General features: G+C 39.2%; 1 protein-coding gene across 8 annotated transcripts in view; it reads left to right on the forward strand.

The window, feature by feature from the left end:
* Positions 1-19,894, forward strand: part of NAV2 (neuron navigator 2) — a 333,951-nt gene that overhangs the window by 106,793 nt on the left and 207,264 nt on the right. For all 8 annotated transcript variants that reach the window (XM_039534978.1, XM_039534979.1, XM_039534980.1 and 5 more), the window contains exons 2-3: positions 2,906-3,023; positions 12,857-12,909. In XM_039534978.1, the coding sequence (XP_039390912.1) occupies positions 2,906-3,023; positions 12,857-12,909 (171 nt within the window). The remainder of the gene's footprint in view (positions 1-2,905; positions 3,024-12,856; positions 12,910-19,894) is intronic.

Here is a 19,894-nt window from a genome sequence, read left to right on the forward strand (position 1 = left end):
ATTTGAAAAAAATCATGAATTGGGGATATTTTCCTGATTTCCTTGCACTCCGTGAACTTGTGATTGTCACAGGGCCCGAACCCATACACCACTGGCATTAGCATGTAAGGGCCAGAATCTGTCCCAAAAAGTGTTTGAGTGCTGTTGTTCTAAAGAAAGAACTGATCTTAAAATAGAAATGGGGCCTTTACAGATATTTTTTAACACGACTCTTTTAAAAAAAAGAAAAGAAGAAGGAAAAAAAAAGTCTCTCATGTTTCCTTGTTTGGAATGAGAACAAACAGACTTTACAGAGGTCTGGTTCCCTTTTGACCCTGTTTTAACGTAGTATAGTAACAGCTGGTACGGTTCTCTTTCCGTGAATGAATACTTCCTGAGCTACCAATGCCAATCATTAGTACAGTGTTTCAGGAAGGATGAACATTGTAAACTGTGGTTTGTTTATGAAGATTCTGAAATTAAATTAAATTCTACCATAAAGAGAGAACCAATTGTGCAACATTAATACAAATTTCTCAGATTACCTGGCCGTGACTCTAGCAGCTATGTACACCTCTACCCCATATAATCTGACCCGATATAACACGAATTCGGATGTAACGCGGTAAAGCAGTGCTCCGGGGAGGGGGGGGGCGGGGCTGCGCACTCCGGTGGATCAAAGCAAGTTTGATATAATGCGAGCTTGATATTGTCTGTTTGTTGTGTCTTTGATCATCCTTAAATTTGCGTGAAAGACAGTCTTTTTGTTTTAAAAGCAGGTAGAAATCAGCATTTCTACCCTGCCAGTCTCCAAATATGGAAGTAATGATCCTGATTCTCACTTATATTTGTGTAAAACTGGCATAAGTGAGGAGATTCTGGCTCCACACAAATCTCTAAAAGCTCTGCCATTGTTTAGCATTACTGTCATTTAGGCCATGTTTTTAGGGTGACCGGATGTCCCGATTTTTATAGGGAGAGTCCTGATTTTTGGGTCTTTTTCTTATATAGGCTCCTATTACCCCCCCACCCCCATCCTGATTTTTCACACTTGCTATCTGGTCACCCTACATGTTTTACACTAGTGAGCTTACTGCAGCACAGCTCTACCAATTCAGCTGTGCTGCTGTAAGATCTTTCATGTAGATGCTCTATGCCGACGGCTGCTGTAGCTAAGTCAGAAGGAGACGCTCTCCAGCCGACATAGCGTTGTGCACACAGCCAGTGTGTTTTTTTCAAAACCGCTGAGCAACCAAAATTTTTGTGACATATGGTAGTGTAGATATGCCCTGAGAGTCGTTTGGTTTTGGTGGTCAGGCACATGTCCTAGTTTACTTTTTCAGATGTTACCTGACTGTAGTCTTTTGTGAGTTCATAAATTCATTTACTTTACCCAGGAGTCCTCAGGGTTCATTTTGAGATATCAAAGTTTCATCGTAGCATTTTCAGGGACTTCAAAACCAACAGGTTCAAAAGAGAAAGGTGATGACTACTCCTTCTCATCTGGTTCGACAAGTTGTCTGGACTCCTCCCGCTCCAAAGAACTGTAAAAGAATCATGGGCCTCCTTTACAAAACTCTAGGCATTGGCTGAATTCTTTGACTACTGCGGAGGGGATAAAGCAGGAGATAAAATCTCTCACAGAATATATGTAAGGCACGGATGTGTTAAACTAGCGGGTTTTGGAGCTCTTTCGTTTTTGACACTATACACGTTCACTGAAATAGGATGACCGTGTCTTTTAATAGGCTGGATACCCTGGAATTTAAGGTTGACTTGTAAAAGGAAAAAAAAACAGCAACAAAGGACAAAGTTCAGATATCTAGATATTTTGGCTTTATTCGTTTTGAGTTGAGATAGATCATAGATGGTGCTTTTCTCTTTAATTTTGTCCTATATGGGAACAGGGAACAATATTGATCTCATCAATGGAAGTTCCTTAATAGGTTTTTCTTCTTTTTGATAATGCACTCTGAAAAGGTTATGTGTTTGACAAATAAGTTATGTATCCTGAATGCTGTATTTACTGTTGTTAAAAACGATATAGTCTGTGATTAGCAAAACTTGGCCCATAAATAAAAATATATTTAAAGTCTTGTGGTTTAATTGCTTGATTAATATTTGCTTGGATTTCAGATAGAGATTTATTTTAAATGATGTAACTAATTACAAACCTGTAAGGGAATTTAAAATCAGTTTAACGGACCTAGTAGATTCCATGCACTAGGACTTATTAGAGCAGTTAGATCTCGTGCATCAGAGCTTATTAGTTAACATTTAAAAGGAACTTCATCCTGAAAATCATACCATAGAAATTTTCCTTAGAAATGAGTCTTTAAGGTTTCTCAATAACAGAAAAGGAATGGCAGCAGGAAAACACAAAATGCTGAGTTTGAAAATAGAAAACAATTCCATAACCTTGTCAGTGCTGCAAAACATTTAGTTCCATGTCTGATTCATGCCATAGCATGTTATGTTATAGTTCAGGGGTTCTCAAACTAAGGGGTCATGAGCTGTCAGCTTCCACCCCAAACCCTGCTTTGCCTCCAGCATTTATAATGGTATTAAATCCATTTAATTTTTTTTAATTTATAAGGGGGGGTTGCACTCAGAAGCTTGCTATGTAAAAGGGGTCACCAGTACAAAAGCTTGAGAACCACTGCTATCGTTTTTTCCTGAGCTCTGATGTCAGATTTCTCAACAGAAAAAAGCCATACCCCATAGCCTGCAGAATACTTGATCTGCACAATACCTTAAACTGTAATGGTGCTAAATTTTTTCAAACAGCTCACAAGCAGGGATCTTCTGTCCAAGGTCTGAAAATGTGAGAGGTGGTTGTGCATGGACTAAGAGATGGGATTCTCATTTTTAAGTTTGATCAAATATCTAAAATTTAGTTTTTATGTATTTCTTTTCCTCCTAATAGATTTACACGGATTGGGCTAATCATTATCTTGCAAAATCTGGTCACAAACGATTGATCAAGGACCTACAGCAAGATGTGACTGATGGAGTCTTACTGGCTGAAATCATCCAGGTTGTAGGTAAGTGAGTTTCTCTTTTTGTGCCACGTACATGCCTATTTTGTCAGAGCCACAGCTTGTTTTTTCACATAAATATGGGGAAAAGAAATGGAAACCATATGGAATTAAGATGATAATTCTGCCTCACAGGCTTTGATAATTAATTTGATAAAGCTTTATGTTAAGGGATTGCGGAAAAATATTTGATGTTCTTGATAAGCTCTCCTGACAGCATTATCACCCAGGACAGCTGAAGGGAAAAAGCAGCTGATGAGATTTTTTTTTTGTTGGGTGACTTGTGACCTTGCTTGTTATCTTTTTGTTATCTTTGTTCCTGTTACCTTTTTTAGACTGGTCTGGAAATAATTCCCCAAGACAATGATGTGTTATATTAAACCTGCCACTTCTGGTTGGATCTGAAAAATCCCAGTGTGCAGTTAGGATTAGGGAAGGATGTGATTAGTATAGGGAAGAAAAGAAACCCATAACAATCTGTTTTAAAATAAGGAAGCTCATTTGTTGTCAGGATGGCCCCAGGCGCTAAAGGGACTGATGCCAATGGGAGTTGAAGGTTCAGGTTGGGCCCTGTGCAGGGCTCCACATTCCCCCTGTTCCAGGTTCTTCATTAGTTCCTTTAGAGACTCATCCATCTGGTATTTAGGCCATCACAAAACACATGGATGGAGCTATGGAGAATGACAGAATCAGGAAGCCCATTAATAGGAATTAGAATGACTGTTATTGACAACAAATGCTGTGCAAAAGAATTAGAGCCCTGAGTTAAGTTTATGAATGTATGGGTCAGATATTCAGCTGACATAAATTGCCATAGTTTTTAGTGACTCTAGCTGAGCTAAATTGATTTTTACCAGATGAAGATCTGGCCTGTACATACTGAACAAACAACATATTCATTGCTGTCTGAGTATAGCCCTCTGAAAACTATCAATGTAACTACATATGTATAAAAATTTCACATGAATTACTTGTGTACCTGTGTATAACAAAACTCCATCCAATATCTATGTAATTGTGTATACCAGCACAAATATTGTAATGGGGAGATTTTCAGAGGCATAAGGTGGAGGAAGGCACCCATCTCCAGTTGACTTTCAGTGGGAGTTGGGCACCTAGCTGCCTTTTGTGCTTTTTTAAAAAATCTGTCCCTACATACATACAGTTACATATATGTAACAATGCTGCACAAAATCCTTGAGTAGAAACATGCATATAAGAACACTGCCAAAAACAGTGTACCTACCTGTATCAAATACTTGTATGCATATTTCTATGTGTTCCTACTTGTGAATGCTCCCATATGTTTCAAAATATGTCCTGTGAAAAATATTCAGAAGAGTTATTGTTTACTAAAATGTTTGATTTAATTCATCTTTGCATTTTTTCTGCTTTTTCTCATTGCTGTTTTAGTGTTTGGATTTAGCGTTTTAAGACACAACTGTGAAAGGTTAATACTTAAGGTGAAGGATTTTCTTTTTCATAATTTTTTCCAAACAAAAGAAAATCCATGTTTAAACACACAAATTCAACTTTAATCCCCCACATTGGCACTGAAAGGAAAATATTCATTTGCATCCCTTATGCACTGGCCTTAGGCAAGCTGCATCTCATTGTCACATTAGAAGTGGTAACTTCCACACATGGAAACAGCTTCAGCTGCAGCTATAAAACCATGACCTGTCCTCATAAATAAGGATTTGTACTATGAAAGCTTCTGAATGGTAATTTTTTTCCCTTCTGCATGCAGTGCTCTCTGTTGTGTGTGGGGTGGGGAGGAGAGGGGTATGAGAAAGCAGCAGTACCGCAGAAACATCTCTGTTCTTTTGTGGGCATTGGTGGTGTATTTAGAGATTATCCCAGGTTAACAAAACCTTTTCAAGTGAATTTGTTGATTATGAACATTCCTTTTGGTCACTGCATGAGTTTTGTATTCAAGACTTCAGTGCTAATGGTGATCTTCAAAGGGAAATATGTTTGTGCCTTTTTATGAAGAACGAAGAAGAGCTTTTGAAAGGTTTTCTGGTCTCTTCTGAATTCTCTTTTCTGCCTTTTTGTTTTAAACGTTAGAAATGCAGGTCTTGTCTTCCCTTTTTTCCCCTAGGAGATCCTGTAGACGATTAGAGAACTGGTAGGATTATGCCATCAGAGATGTCATGCAGTTAAACCTGATTAATTAAGAAGGGATGTAATTTTTATTCTGCTTCAAACTCTTTGTTTTTTGTTAACATCAGTTTAGCTCAAATGCCTAAATAGGACAGCTGAGAGAAGCTCTAATTGTTAAGGATATAACACCTCTGCCCTTTTGGATAAGGGCTTAGAAAGCTCATGATCTGCAATGAATCCTCCAGCAAAACTAGAGAAAAAACAAGCTTGACATGTCTGATATTTCGAAGGAAGAACAAGCAGAACAAATCCTAAAAAAAATTTAAAGCCTTTGTTAAACTTCATAAGGAAGCGAAAAGTGAAGAAGTGCCTTTTAAGACCTTATAAAATCTGAATTGTGTATTCTTCTTGTTGAGAGAGTTTGCTAAACTACCAGCTCTCCTTAACAGGCTTAGATTTTCTTCCTGTGGCACCTTTTCGTACAGTTCTCTGAGTTGGTTAAAGTCTTCTTTTTTGAAGTCTACTATCCTTTTTCTGCTCCTCTCACGCCTTCCTTTCCTTAGAGTTGTGAAATCTATCATTTCATGATCACTTTCATCCAAATAGCCTTCAACCTTCAGATTCACTACCAATTCTCCCCGTCTCCCCCATTAGTCAGAAACAAGACTAAAATATCTGCCCCCCAGTTACTTTCTCCACCATCTGAAACAAGAAGTTGTCCCCACTACATTCCAAGAAACATCCTATTAGTGAGATTATCTTTTTGCATGGTGAACACCCTGGAGACAGTTAACTGTCACCACACATCAGGGCCATCAGAGTGAATTATTATCAAGGTTTACAAGGTCCAACACTCCCTCGTTCTGTGTACATTCCTGTCACTCAAAACCAGATGTATATTTCTGGAAAGAAAAGAAATCTGATTTAGGAATTTATAACTTGGTAACATTCATTCACTTTTTATTATAACTTGGCATCCATATTTTGAAACAATGGGCAATTCTAAAAGTATTTGAAACCTGGTAGGGATAAATTTGACACCTAAGAGCATAGAGATATAATCTTCAGATTTAACTACTAGCAATACTGTACTGAAATTATTTTGTGTGTTGCACAATGACAGTTTGTCATAATATTCTCAAGTCAACTGGCAACTTTATTGACAAAATGCTAGGTTATTTTGGTTCAAAGCTTGCAAAGATTTACACATCTGTGCAACTTCATGTATATACATAATCCCTCTGCAGTCAATGGGACTGCTCCCATGTGTTACTGTTTGCAGAACCTGGATGTCAGATTGTAAACTTTTTGGGTCAGGGAATGTGTCTTAAGGGGGCAGGACTTACAAACAGTGAAATGCCACTGCATACAGTGCTAGGCCTTTCTTCACTTGGCCAACTAATGGTATTGGTAATCTGAAAGGTGGAATATGTACTATAGTGTTACACTGGTATGGGAGCACAGAGTTAAGATGTACATTGGCGCAGATGATTTTGACATTGTGAATAAACCAACACACTGAATGCATGTCTGTACACACACAAATACAAAGTGATATCATGTCTAAATGGCAAAGAATCACACTTGAGTCCCTGAACTTAAAAAACTGAACTGTCAATCAAACTTTTGGCTTTTGTTTTGACTGAAGTTTTTACTGAGAGATCAGTGGAACTGCCAACATAACCAAAATGAGCTTTCTCCTCCTCAACTCTTGGCCAACCATTTTTTAAAAATTACATACAACAACCATTGAACTATTTAAAAATGGATCAATTTAGGTGTTACAGGGTAATTATGATTCACCTGTGATAGGGGAGGAGCTTCAAGAGACTCTTAACACTACACTACACACCTGGGAAAGAGTTTTCCTGTGGATTTTCATCTGAGGCTGTATTTATGGGAACTGCCAATTTCTTCTGTTTATCAAATCCAGCATTTTTTAGGAAGAATCTAATATGATATTTCAGAAGTTACAAATGTAGGGACTGATAGAACAGAAATAAAGTTCTTTAATTTGGGTACTGGAAAGGATTAAGTTGTTTGCTAAACCATAGCTACCTTGAAAGATTCTGTGTTATATCCTCGCACTACCCTGCACTACTTACAAATCTCTTATGTTTCCATGATTGAAAGTCTGTGTTAAGATGACAGATTTCTACTACCATACTCACTAAGTGGAGCACTTCAATTGACAAAAGTATGCTCTAACTTACCACTTATCCTTGTTGGCTTTGCATCAGCATTTCCTATAATATACTTTCACTTTGCACATTTTGTAGTACGCTCTCTCCATCTTCTATAGAGATCTAAGTATTCGGGGTGTGCTCCCATTGAAGTCAATGGGAACTTTGTCATTGACTTTAATAGGAGCAGCATCAGACACTCAGTCTACTTTTAGAAAGCCATTTATTTAATAGCACAGAGTTCCTAGTATCTTAGTTTTCTTGATTGAAAGCAATTGCAGTACTATTTTCCAAGCATGATAATCTTCATAAATAATGGACAATAATGTCCTATTTTGCCAAACTGCTGCCTCTGTCACATTACTGATCTCTCAGTTAACACTGTTGCTTACTAAGGGCTTGTCTGTTCCTGGAATTCAGAATGACTATTCAGGAATTTTCACCTGGAAGTATGTCAAATTAAACTAGAAAAAAACCTCTCTTGTTCCAGAATAAGAGTGTCCAAACACAGAGTTAATCTGGAATGGTTGTCCGCTTTAAATATACAACCTCTTTTATTCCAGAATAACTTTCATGTGTAGAAAAGCCTTGATTACTCTCACCTTTGGGCCAGAAGGTTGTGGGTTTATGTTCCAAATCTGCATCTGGACTCATATACAGTCAGGACATACCAGGATCACAATTTATCCTGTGGATGAGACATTAGGCAGAGATTTCTTCTGCTTGGGTCTGGATAGCTGTCCAAGTAAACGTTTTAGCACTTTATGAACTGTATTGGCCAACTTCCTTTTACTCGGGAAAAATTATTGTAAGGTCCAAAGATGTGGCTGAGGCATTGATTAATGCTTAATAGCTTTGTAACAAAGCTGTTTGTAACAAAGAACTTAACTCATTGTACAGTGTGTTGAGTTACTTTTTGTATAAAAGGTTCTCTATGTCCACCCATGTTCTGCTCTGCATGGTCCTTATCCAGTTTAGAATCATTCCTATCATAACTTTTCATGTAGTGTATCGAGTGCCATTTGTTGAAGATTTTTATTTTTGTGGGGAATGCATATCTATATCTGGGATACCAGCAGCTGCCTGACCAACAGATTTAAAGAACATTTTACAACACGTTGTGGAAGAGACTCTCTTTCCCCCTCATGTTTCCATATACTTTTGACTCTAATAACCTGTCTCACAGTATTATAATGCATGTGCCACAGAAGAAATAAAACCAAACATTCCTTTAGGTTCCCTTTTCTCTCCTTTGATTCAGATTCAGTCTATGAAAAAATGACTATTTCTCTTCATACTACTTTTATCACTGAGTTGAGCTGCTTTTGCTATGTCTAGCTTAATAAAGGGGAAGAGAGAAGTCATCAAACATCCTCAGTGTATGCATCAAGTGGCAGAAGTTCGGAAACGTTTAAAAATCTCAGGCTGAAATTCATTTCACTCTCATAAAACCAGAGTAATCTGACTGTACATGGGTAAAGTGCCATGGGGAAAATGGGGAAATATCTCTCCAGCCTTGGAGCTGTACTTCTATAAACCCATAGTGTACAATGTTAGTTATAGAATAATTTTAGGCCAGGCTAATGATACAGAGACCCATTCTGTGCAGGGAAGAGCCTAGGAAGATAATCAAAGCTTGATGGGGCTGCAGTAAATAAGGGTTGACAGCAAAGACCAATGTAGTCCGGATTCTGAGGTTGCAGAATTTGCAATGGGGTTTACTTCCTGCTGAGAACTGTGCTCCAGAATCTGAAATTGTTTCAAGCTCTTATGGTTGCAGAGAGAAACTCAAAATTGTGGATTGTGTAAGTGATGCAGTATCATCTGCATGAGTCTGCAGAGAGCCATATTCAACTGTTCTCTAGGCAAGCAGAAAGAAAGGGGTTGAAGTTCAGCCAGGCTGCAACCAAAGGCCACTGCAAGTACTGCTGAGAAAGCTGCCAGTATGCCCCTCTGCCATTTCTTCTAGTAGCTCTCTCTTCCATCTGCTATCCTTAGCCACCTGGAGCCACTGGGTGGTGTGGACCATACTATGGGAGTTGAGGCCAGGGAGTGGAGCAGGAGAGAATGGTGGTGGTGGAAAAACTATTCTTGAAAATAACCATTGACAAATTTTGGGGCAGTGAGTATTTTCAGCTATGATCTATAGTTGTGTGTGCTTGTGGATAGAGAGGAATGGAATACATTAATGTTGCTGTGGATTATAGAAGTTGCCGCCACCGAGTGTAGGGGTTGTTGGTAGGGCATATGATCCCATTCTGCTACAGAGTACACAGGACCCTGTTTATGGGAAAGCCCTGAGCCTAATCAATTTTTTTTCTGTAGCCCAAAGATTTCCTCACAGAAGATATGTGACCACCAACACCAATTCTTTCTTCTAGTTTATAATGTATTGATACCTGTCCCATGATACCAAATCAGCAATATATACCCCTGTGCTTTAAAGGTGCCAAATTCACAAAGCAGAAGAGAATTGTGAGACAAATGAGCTAAGAGAGAATGTAAACAGAAAAATGTGAATCAAATTAAGAACTATTTAAGAACATTTTCTTAGATGCCCAAAGAAAGCACAGGGTCACAATTGGGAGAAAGCTACACTGGTTAAAAAACCTGCCTGGTTTAGAGGAGAAGAGAACGAAGCTATAAAAATATTTTTAAAAACACAACAATCTGTAACAAGTTGGAAAAAGGGGGGGACATTGATAGCAATGAATATAAATTAGAAACTAGAAATCATAGAAAATTGATAAGGGAAGCAAAAGGACACTAGGCGATGTCGTTGGCCAGAAGAGTAAAGGACAATAAGGAGGAGTATTTTAAGAATATTGGGAATGAAAGGAGTTCTAGCAATGGTATTGGTCTAAATGGTAGAATTGTCAATAATAATGCAAAAATGCTGAAGTCACTGAGGTCAGATGTTTGGCTGTGTGTGTATGTTTTCCCTGTATGCTGCCCCAGCTCTAAACAGAGAGTTGGCAGAGCAGACTTTGAGCGAACCGCCCAATGACCACAAGATCCATTAAGGTACGAAGGCATCCAGCCAGGTTTATTGTTGAAGAAGCACGGTAATAGCACCTGGCAGACTCCACGAGCTATTAAGACATGTATGCCCATGACAATTGATGCAGCTCAGTCAATGGTGGGACTTTCCACTGACCCCTAGGTTGGCCAAAGATACTCCCTCTGAGGTACATTTTTATACCCTGATATAAACAAGTTACATACTGTCATTCTGACCTTATCTTTTAGGAGGGGCCAGTGTATTTTTGTTATCCTGGGGGAATGTTTTTGTACCATCCTTGATATCGGGATGTTCTGGTACCACTTGATATCAGGATGTGTTTGCTTGAGTACTCTGTGCTTAGCACTTTTTTAGGAATGTGTATTTCTGCAATATAAGCCCTGTTCTTGCCAGATTCTGTGAGCAGGTTCTGCCTCATACCAGATCTTTGATACAAGGGCTTATGTCTCAGGCTCTCTTCCTACTACAGTCATCAGTAAATATTTCCATTCTGTGTTTGGAGGAAACAAACAACAAAACAAAAAACAGCCACCCCAAAAAACAAAAACACTACAGTTGATATATTGATAGATGATGATGAAATACTTTCCATTCCAACAGTAATTCAGGAGGATGTTAACGGTAGCTACTAAAGTTAGACATCATCAAATCCGTGGATCTGAATAATTTGCATCCAAGAGTTTTAAAAGAGCTGGCTGAGTACTGCTTATATTACTTTTTCAATAAATCTTGGAACACTGGGGAAGTTCCAGAGGACTGTGAGAAAGCTAATGTACAAAATTTGCAAAAATATAAAGAGGATTACCTGGGTAATTATAGGCCTGTCAGCCAGACGTCAATACTAAAGAGAATAATGGAACAGCTGTTACCGGACTCTATCGTTAAATAATTTTAAAAGGGTAATATCATTAATGTTAATAACATGGGTTTATGGAAAGCAGATCTCATTGAACTAACTCGATATCATTTTTATGACATTATAAATTTGGGTTGATAGAGGTAATAATGTTGATACAATAGACTTTGGTAAGGCATTTGACTTGGTACCACATAACATTTTGATTAAGAAACTAGAATGATACAAAATCCACATGGCACACATTAAATGGATTAAAAACTGGCAAGTCTCAAAATATAATTGTAAACGGGGAATCATCATCAAGTGGGTATGTTTCTAGTGGGATTTGGGCACAGATTGATTCTTGGCCCTATGCTGCTTAACACTTGTCTTGGAAGAAACAAAATCATCACTGACAAAATTTTCAGATGACCAAAGGAGTGGGGGAGTGGTCAATAAAGAGGACAGGTCCCGGATACACAGCCATCTGAATCGCTGAGTAAACTGGGCATGAGGAAATAACTTGCATTTCAATATGGTAAAGATGTAAATCTAGGAGAAAAGAATGCAGCAAAACTTACAGGATGGGGGATTATATCCTGGGAAGCAGTGATTTTGAAAAAGACTTGTGCAGGGGGGTCATGGTGGATAATTAGCTGAACATGAGCTTGCAGGATGACAAAGGCCTAAAGAGCTAATGTGCTCCTTGGATGTATAAACAGAAGAATATGGAATAGGAACAAAGGAGATATATATTATCTTTGTATTTGGCATTGGTGCAACTGCTACAGGAATACGATGTCCATTTCTGGTGTCCACGCTTCAAAAAGGTTATTCCTAAACTGGAGAGGGTCAGAAAAGTGCCACGAGGATGATTAAAGGGTTGGAGAATGTGCCTTATAGTGGTAGATGCCAGGAGCTCAGTCTATTAGTTTATCAACGAGAAGGTTAAGGGCTGACTTGATCATAGTCAGCACCTAGGTGAGGAATATAATTTTGATGATAGAGGGCTCTTCAGTCTAGCAGGCAAAGGTAAAACAAGATCCAATGGCTAGAACATGAAGCTTGACAACTTCAAACTAGAAGTAAGGGGTAATTTTTTAACAGTGAAGGTAATTAACCACTGGAACAATATACCAGGTGTTGTGGTGGATTCCCCATTAATGGACATTTAAAATCAATATTGAATGTTTTTCTAAAATATATACTCTAATTCAGCCACAGCTGTTGGACTTAAAGCAACAGTTAATTCAGGGAAGTCTGTATTAGGTAGATGTCGTTACATCAGATTAGATGACCACAGTGGTCCCTTCTGATAATCAAATCTATGATATACACATACACTTTATGAAATTAATGATCCCTGTGGACATCCATCTACACCAGTGATGCAGTGCAGTACCCAGTTTTTAAGCATTTGGTTGTATAAGGAGTTACCTCTCACTTTAAGAAATGTCAGCCCAGTTGTCTCCTTTTGAAATGATGATGACCTTGCTCCAGCTGTCTCTGGAGGAATGACCCATGAGAAAAATCCAGCCACTGCATGGGTCTCAATGTTTCACACATTTGCTTTGATTGGACAACTAGAATCTTAGGCCACTTGATTTAGCTAGCAACAAGTGCTCTGGAAATAACTGGTACAAGTGTCCTCACTGCACTTTTTGCATTACTTTTTATATTTGTTTTTCAGCAAATGAAAAGATTGAAGACATCAATGGCTGTCCAAAGAACAGATCTCAAATGGTAAGTGGTAAAGCAGCCGTGCATGTGTGTGTTACTCGATTCCTAATAAAGTGTGACAGTCAATTTAACTGAGTATTGTGAAATGCTTGCACCAATGTAGTAGAAGGGGAAATCTGGACTGTTAGTAGAACTAATGATCCATTTCTCATCCTATTGAAGTCAAAAGGAGAAGGATTGGGTCTGAATCTATTAGCACCAGGTACATAACTTTTCTTTCTGTGATATTTTAATGTTTTTGAGATACTCTGTTTTTGTATATTATTATTTAAAGTAAATACTGTGCTTTTATTTCATAAGTTTTTGCAGAAGCAGGAAAATAGATGTGCAACTGGCTTTTTGTCAAGGTTGCTCCAAATAAAATGAAGAATTTTAAGGCTAACGGACTACAATCTCTTAGGCTCTATTAAGATCATCTTATATTTTAGGTCCTTCCCACAAGACAGAATTTTTTCATATATTAACGGTGGTTATGCCAAAATAGAAAGGAATTTGCAAATGAAAAGTTTTAAATGTGCATTGTCTTTTTTGATTCAGTGACAGGTTTTTATCTGTAAAATGTTCTTACTTATCTGGTTTGTATTTAATCTTTGAAACCAAGCACCAAAAGATACAGTAGCAGAACTCAAAGTATACAGTACATGAAGAATATGTTTGCTATTAGTGCAGTTAATATTCTAGACAAGATATTTGAGACTATTAACAGTAATAAGATTATTTAAAATGTATTTATTTAAATGTAAAAGGCCTTTGTTCGTCTGTATTTTTTTACAGAATCCATGTGATGACATTAAATCTAAATATGTACAAATTACAGCTGGATACTGAATTTAGGATTATTTTAGTATAACTTCTCTACCATATTTTATGTGTGGTTTTAGTTCTTACATTTTTTCACTGTGTGTTCAATTTGTATATATCTGATGATGGAATCAGTTGAAGGGTTAAAAGTTTGGAAGCAGTTTTCCATCCCAGAGCCTGAAACTGTTTTGTCTTTTACTATTCCATTTCCCCCCGTCTTTGAGGTTATCCTCTTTATATCCGCAGAGCAACCACTCCTTAAAAAGAAAAACATCTTTACAGATTTATCTTTGCTACTTTTACTCCTTGGTAGAGATTGGCTGCTATTCTTACTGTAGCCACAGCAGCTGTCTAGATTATAAATAATTGAGGAAACTTTCAAGATCACTGTAATTTAATGTTTCACAAGTGTATTGTAAGAACTGAATTTCATTCATGAGCTACAAGCAATACCAAAATACATAAAACAAAAAATAATCCATTACATTGTAAAGTTAGATTAGTTCTTAGAGAAAAAGTGAGTTAAAGTATCTCTTCTGGTGTTTGCAGCCAGAGCCGACACCAAGGGTTGTTGCGGAAGCCAGGTTTGGGCATAATGGCTGTCAGCATGCGTGCTAGGGCAGCAGCTGTGTAACATACTAAAAGGGGGTATTCTCCCTTCACTTCCTGCTCCAAGGTACTGACCCTGCACTCCTGGTGTGTGCAGAAGGATGGCTTGGGGCAGGGCTGTCTAATCTGTCCCACTCAGTTTAGGATGCTTAGCACTGTAGTCAGTGCTGGACACTCCGGTTCTTTACCAATGGAAACACAAGATCATCATGGCTGTTCCTTGCATTGATGTGCATATCCACATGGTTATCCATGACTGAATACTAAAGGCCAGTGTTTATTAGTGTTTGTGCTCTAAGAATATAATACATTGTAAACCAGAGGGGGTAATGTTTGCAATCATTTGCATTGGGTCAGTGGGCACAACTTTTCTGTGAGATCGACACTGTTAATTTGGATGGTGCAGCCTACATCACTTGATGCACTTGATCGGGGGAGGCCATGGCTTCATCTCAGCTCGTGTCATTTGGGTAATTTCCACCTCTGATGACACTAAAAGGGAGCAGTCCCTGCCCTCCCCAAAGCACAGGGACTGTTGTTGTGCCTGGCCCTTGTGCAGGTGGCATCATGGGGGAGAAAGTTCCTTGTGTCCTTCCAGCCCTCTCACTCACACCAGGACACACAGTCTCACCCTAGTTTTTTACCTAATTGTTCAGTCACAGCTGTGTATAACTACATTACAGCTTCTAACAATTGGATGTTAAAGTTCAATAGATGGAAAAGGCAGATGACATCTTTGCCTCTCAAATAGAAATACAGCACAGCTTATTATGAAACTGTACTACTATATACATACTATTAAATGTCTTTTCATAACTGTCCACTATGTAAGAACAGATTTTTCTGGATCATTTATATTTATGTAATGTATATTTGTTTAAATAGAACAACAAAGGCCTATAATTGACAGTGATTAGTTCCAGATGACATGAAGACAATGTAGGGTACATTAAGCATATAGCGGTATAGAGTGGTCCAGAAAAATTCAGAGACCATCCCTACAATTGTAGTTTTTTGGCATAGAATGAGACATGTCAGAAAATAGCTTCATTCTTGAAGAATGAAAGAAAAAAAATCCATTTCCTGTTTGTGTGCATGTTGTAGAAAAAAATACTGCAAACAAACATGGGCCAATGAAGCACATCAAGGGATGCCTTTCTCTTAATATTATTGCATTACAGAAGCTAGGCAACCGTTTTCTTATCTTATATTGATCTATTTTTTCACTGTCCAACGGCTGACATTAAAGACTCAATATCCGCCACTCTGCAGAGTTTGCAATACCATAGTACCATCTGTTGTACTTATAGGAAGTTACTGTAGTTAATGCTGGTTCCTTAGAGAACAGATGCTGAGTATTCAGTGGTGCTTACAATCTTGTGCATATAGAAACAGTGAAACTTCCTTTAGAGTAAAGTAGAATGAAACGCATAGGACATTTCACTAAATTGTGATGTATAAATAGCAGTTCTGGTTTTAATGACAGCTGATAGAATGAAGTTCTTCTGTGACACAGTGATGTCATTATACAGATTCTACTCTGTATATGTGAGCATATCTCATGTACAGTGGTCTCCATTTTTTTTTTAAAAATCAGCATTTGTAAACTTCAGTACACAGCGATATCTGAAATTATCTTCTTCTGTTTCATATTTATCTAGGGCCTTCCATCTCCATGGCACTAAAGAGAAAACAGAGATAAAGCTCCTTACTCTGAATAGCTGAGGCCTTGATCCTGCCATCTGGTCCCTGTGGACGCTAACACTAGTCCCAAACCTCAGTGAAGTCCGTGTGTAGGGCTTGTGGGGCTCCATGTGGGTACAGGCATCCACCCACCCTGATCAGATTGATGGATGGGGTCCTCTGTTACATAAACATAGGAAATTATGACAACACATAAGAAAGAGTGAAGATAGCGATGATGGTTACAAGACATAAAGATCATGCAAATTGTATATTTTGTCTGAAGCTTGAAAGATGAGAGTATTAAACTGGAGAATAAGATGGAGAAAAGAAAAGAAGCACAATAGCACAGGAGTAGAGGTTAGTGGTGGAGAGCTATGTAAAGGAAGAGATATTTTTCAAATGGGGATTTGAAGGTAGATGGGAGAGGATGTTTGGTGTAGTGGGAGAATAAGGATGTTGCAGGCATAGGCAGCAGATGATAAAAAGCCTGAAGGTGCAAGTAGGAGGAGATAAGTGGAGCATCAGGGTAGGAAGTAGGTAGAAAGAAGTTGTTGATATTTAGGCTGGGGCAGAGCAGTGCTGTGCCTTCAACATCAGGATGAGGAGTTTTAAAGAGATGAGGAGCCGTAAAAGGATTTAAGAAGGAGGCTGATACGGTCAGAGAAGTGGGAAAGGAAGATCATTTATCCAGCAGGTAAAATAAAGAGGCACAAGGTAAGAGACCGAGAGAAGGGGTGTTTACAGAGATTGAGATCAGAGAGAACTGGCGTGTGAGCCAAGATTTTGGCAGTGTGGATGGACAGGAAGCAACAGATGTTAGAAATGTTAGAGGGAGTAATATAGTGACAATATTTGGCAAGAGCATGGATAACCAAAGACAACCAGTGTCATATGAGTTTGAAGGAGTGGGAGAAGAGAGGAGCTGTTAATAGCGAGGAAGGGGGACTCTGTAGAGAGAACGATGAGAGGGTTTGCTTTATCCATGCTAAGTCTGAGGAAGCGGAGGGACATCCCAGAGGAGATATTGGAGACACAGGAAGCCTGGCAGAGCCTGGGCAGAGACACCACAATTTCCCCATATACTTAGAATAGGAAATAGCTGTGGTAACCATGAGGTATCTGTGGTCATATGTCAATTCATCATTTTAATGGTGACCACTGTTGTGTATTTGTCTATGAAAAAGAGATCACGACAACACCTGTCACACTTTGGCCCATAACACTCTGAAATATCATCTGTGATGCAGATATCCTGTCATGTTGCATGAGTAAAAGGAGGGAGTTCAGTGTTTCTGTTACTGTTCATTTGGCTATAGATTGTGCAGAGTTAGTCTATTTTTAGTCCAGTATGGGCCAGAGCCTGAAACACTTCTTATTAACATCATTGGCATGATTCATTGAGTAACGATCAGGCTCATATTAGCAATACATTGACTTTAACTTGTAAGGAAAACCTACTTCAGCAAAGGGAAGAGGATGATGTAGCCAAAGATAAAAGATATCTGGTATATTTAGAATATAGAGGTGAAACATAAATATTAATTACAGAAGTTGACTTTACAAACCCTTTAGGTCGGCGGAAGGGACTCGGTAGTGTAGACACCTACATTATTAACTCGACCTAATGTGGCATATATCGACCTAACTTTGTAGTGTAGACCAGGCCTCAGACAGGGAGGCTTGGCTGAGTGGAACACTGCAGGGATTCTCTCTCGGGAGAGCTGACTTGGGGCTCTTGGAGATGAGTCATGAGGGAAGAAAGTGAAACTGGGAGCAATCAGGTGGCTGGCCTGGATACTGGGGCCCTGGAACAAGGGGAGAAAGTGTAAGGGGGCAGACGGTTAATGACTCTCCAGTGAGTGAGCTGGAAATGATATCCCAGGAGTGGGCATGAAAACTGTTGTGAACTTGTTATATTTTGGGACAGTGGTTTTATCATGAGGGTTCTGTGGGCTGTTGGACATGTACAAGAATAAATACATTTTCCCCCGGCAGACTTTTGAACTGGACATTGAGAAAGACTGTGTTCCTTTCATGGGAGGAAGAAAGGAGAAATGGAGGCAGACGTACCTGTCATGGTGCGGCCTGTTGCATGTGGGTGCCCCAGACAGGGATGTCTTGTCACAAGGGAAAGCCTCCTCTCCCCTAAAAAATAAAATAAGGACACCTTACAAAGTGCCCTGAGGGTCAGTAAAGTTAAGGGAGAAAGTAAATTCAGGAGTCAATGGTCCTCAGCTGCCAGGATCAATAAGAAAATGGGGGTTGCCACCAGGACACAAACCATAAAGAGATTTAACAATTAAAAGAATTGATCTTCATTTGCACTCCAAAACAAATTGGAATCCAGTAGAATCTTGGAAGAAGTGTAATATGATTCATATGTCAGATGTATGTATGGTGAATATAAATGTACATTATTGAAATAGTTGGATCTGTAGCCATTTACATCAGATGAGGATCTGACCTTATGTGTGTAGCATCACTAAGTGGGCAGCTGCCTTCTGCACTAACCCCCAGGTATTTAATTGAAGCTTTATAGATATCAAAAACAGAGACTTTAGGGCCATGCCTTCTAGTTTGTCTCTTAAAAGTCATTTTTGTTACAGTTAGAGACTTGAAAATTTCACCTCTGCAGTTTCTCACTCTTGGCACTACAGTTACTATCCACCCAGCATATGGAGATTGCAGAGGACTAGGGTGACCAGATGGGATGAAGAAAATATCAGGACACATTGGGGGGGGGGGGGGGGGGGTCCTGCTGGCGGGGGAGAAAAAAAAAAACCATGGCGTCCTGGAGTCCTGCTGGCAGAGAGAGAGAGAGAGAGAGGAAAACAAAAAAGGAATCCTGGAGTCCCGCCAGCAGAGTTGGGAAGGGGAAGGCGGAGTCCCGCCGACGGAACAAAACAAAACAGGAGTGCGAAATATCGGGACAAATTGCGTCCCAACCGAACATCGATCGGGACGCGGGACAAATGCCTAAAAATCGGCACAGTCCTGATTTTATCAGGACATCCGGTTACCCTACAGAGGACCCACCTTGGAATTTGTCAGTTAACTGTAGGGATCACTTTTAAATGCTGTTCGGCATTTCCTATCTGATGCTGAGGATGCTGCTCCATGTTACTCAAAGCCAAATTCAGCCCTGGTGTAACTCCATTGTCTTCAGAGTAGTCGCATTTGGTTGCACCAAGGTTGAATCTGGTTTCAGGAGTGGAAATTGCACTCAAGCTCTAACACCCTACAGAGAAATTCCACCAAGATGCCTCGTTGTCCCTCTCATTGTCTTTATTTTTGGATAATCAGCAGTCACTGGAGCCTGATCCTCCAAACACTTTTATGCCATTGTTGTCTAGATGAGTGTGACTGGTCGCAATAAATCATCTTAGGGTGCCCCTCCCAAGAACCTCTCACTTTGGAGGGGTCTTGTCACTAGAGCACTTCCTTCCCAATGCAGAGTTCTGCTGCCTAGAAATGTGCTGTTAATTCAGAGACACAGCAGTGCAGAAGAGATCAAAAGCACGACAAACATTTTTTTTCTCCATAACTTCCAGGTGCAGGATTTCTTGGAATCAGAGTTCGATGGTTAAATAAAGATGTGTATTTTCAATAATTCTTCTCTAAGGTTATCCTGAGAAATCTGATGCAGGGAACTTTTGTGTTTTGGTTTTTGTTAGGCATTATTATTACCTTGACTTTGTTACTCAGTAAGTTTGTGTTTAAATGTTGCATCTGTTTGGTGTTCCTATAGTAACAAGACATCTTTTGGCTTTAGCCTGGTATTTATCCGCACAGCTGTATGTTAGTCTGAAGGGAAAAACATTACCTGGATTAATGCCAGACTTACTATGGCAGCCACTAGCTTAACTCCTTCGACTGCATGCTGAGACACTTG

The sequence above is a fragment of the Mauremys reevesii genome, linkage group 4 (assembly GCF_016161935.1).
Source record: "Mauremys reevesii isolate NIE-2019 linkage group 4, ASM1616193v1, whole genome shotgun sequence".
Taxonomy (NCBI): domain Eukaryota; kingdom Metazoa; phylum Chordata; order Testudines; family Geoemydidae; genus Mauremys; species Mauremys reevesii.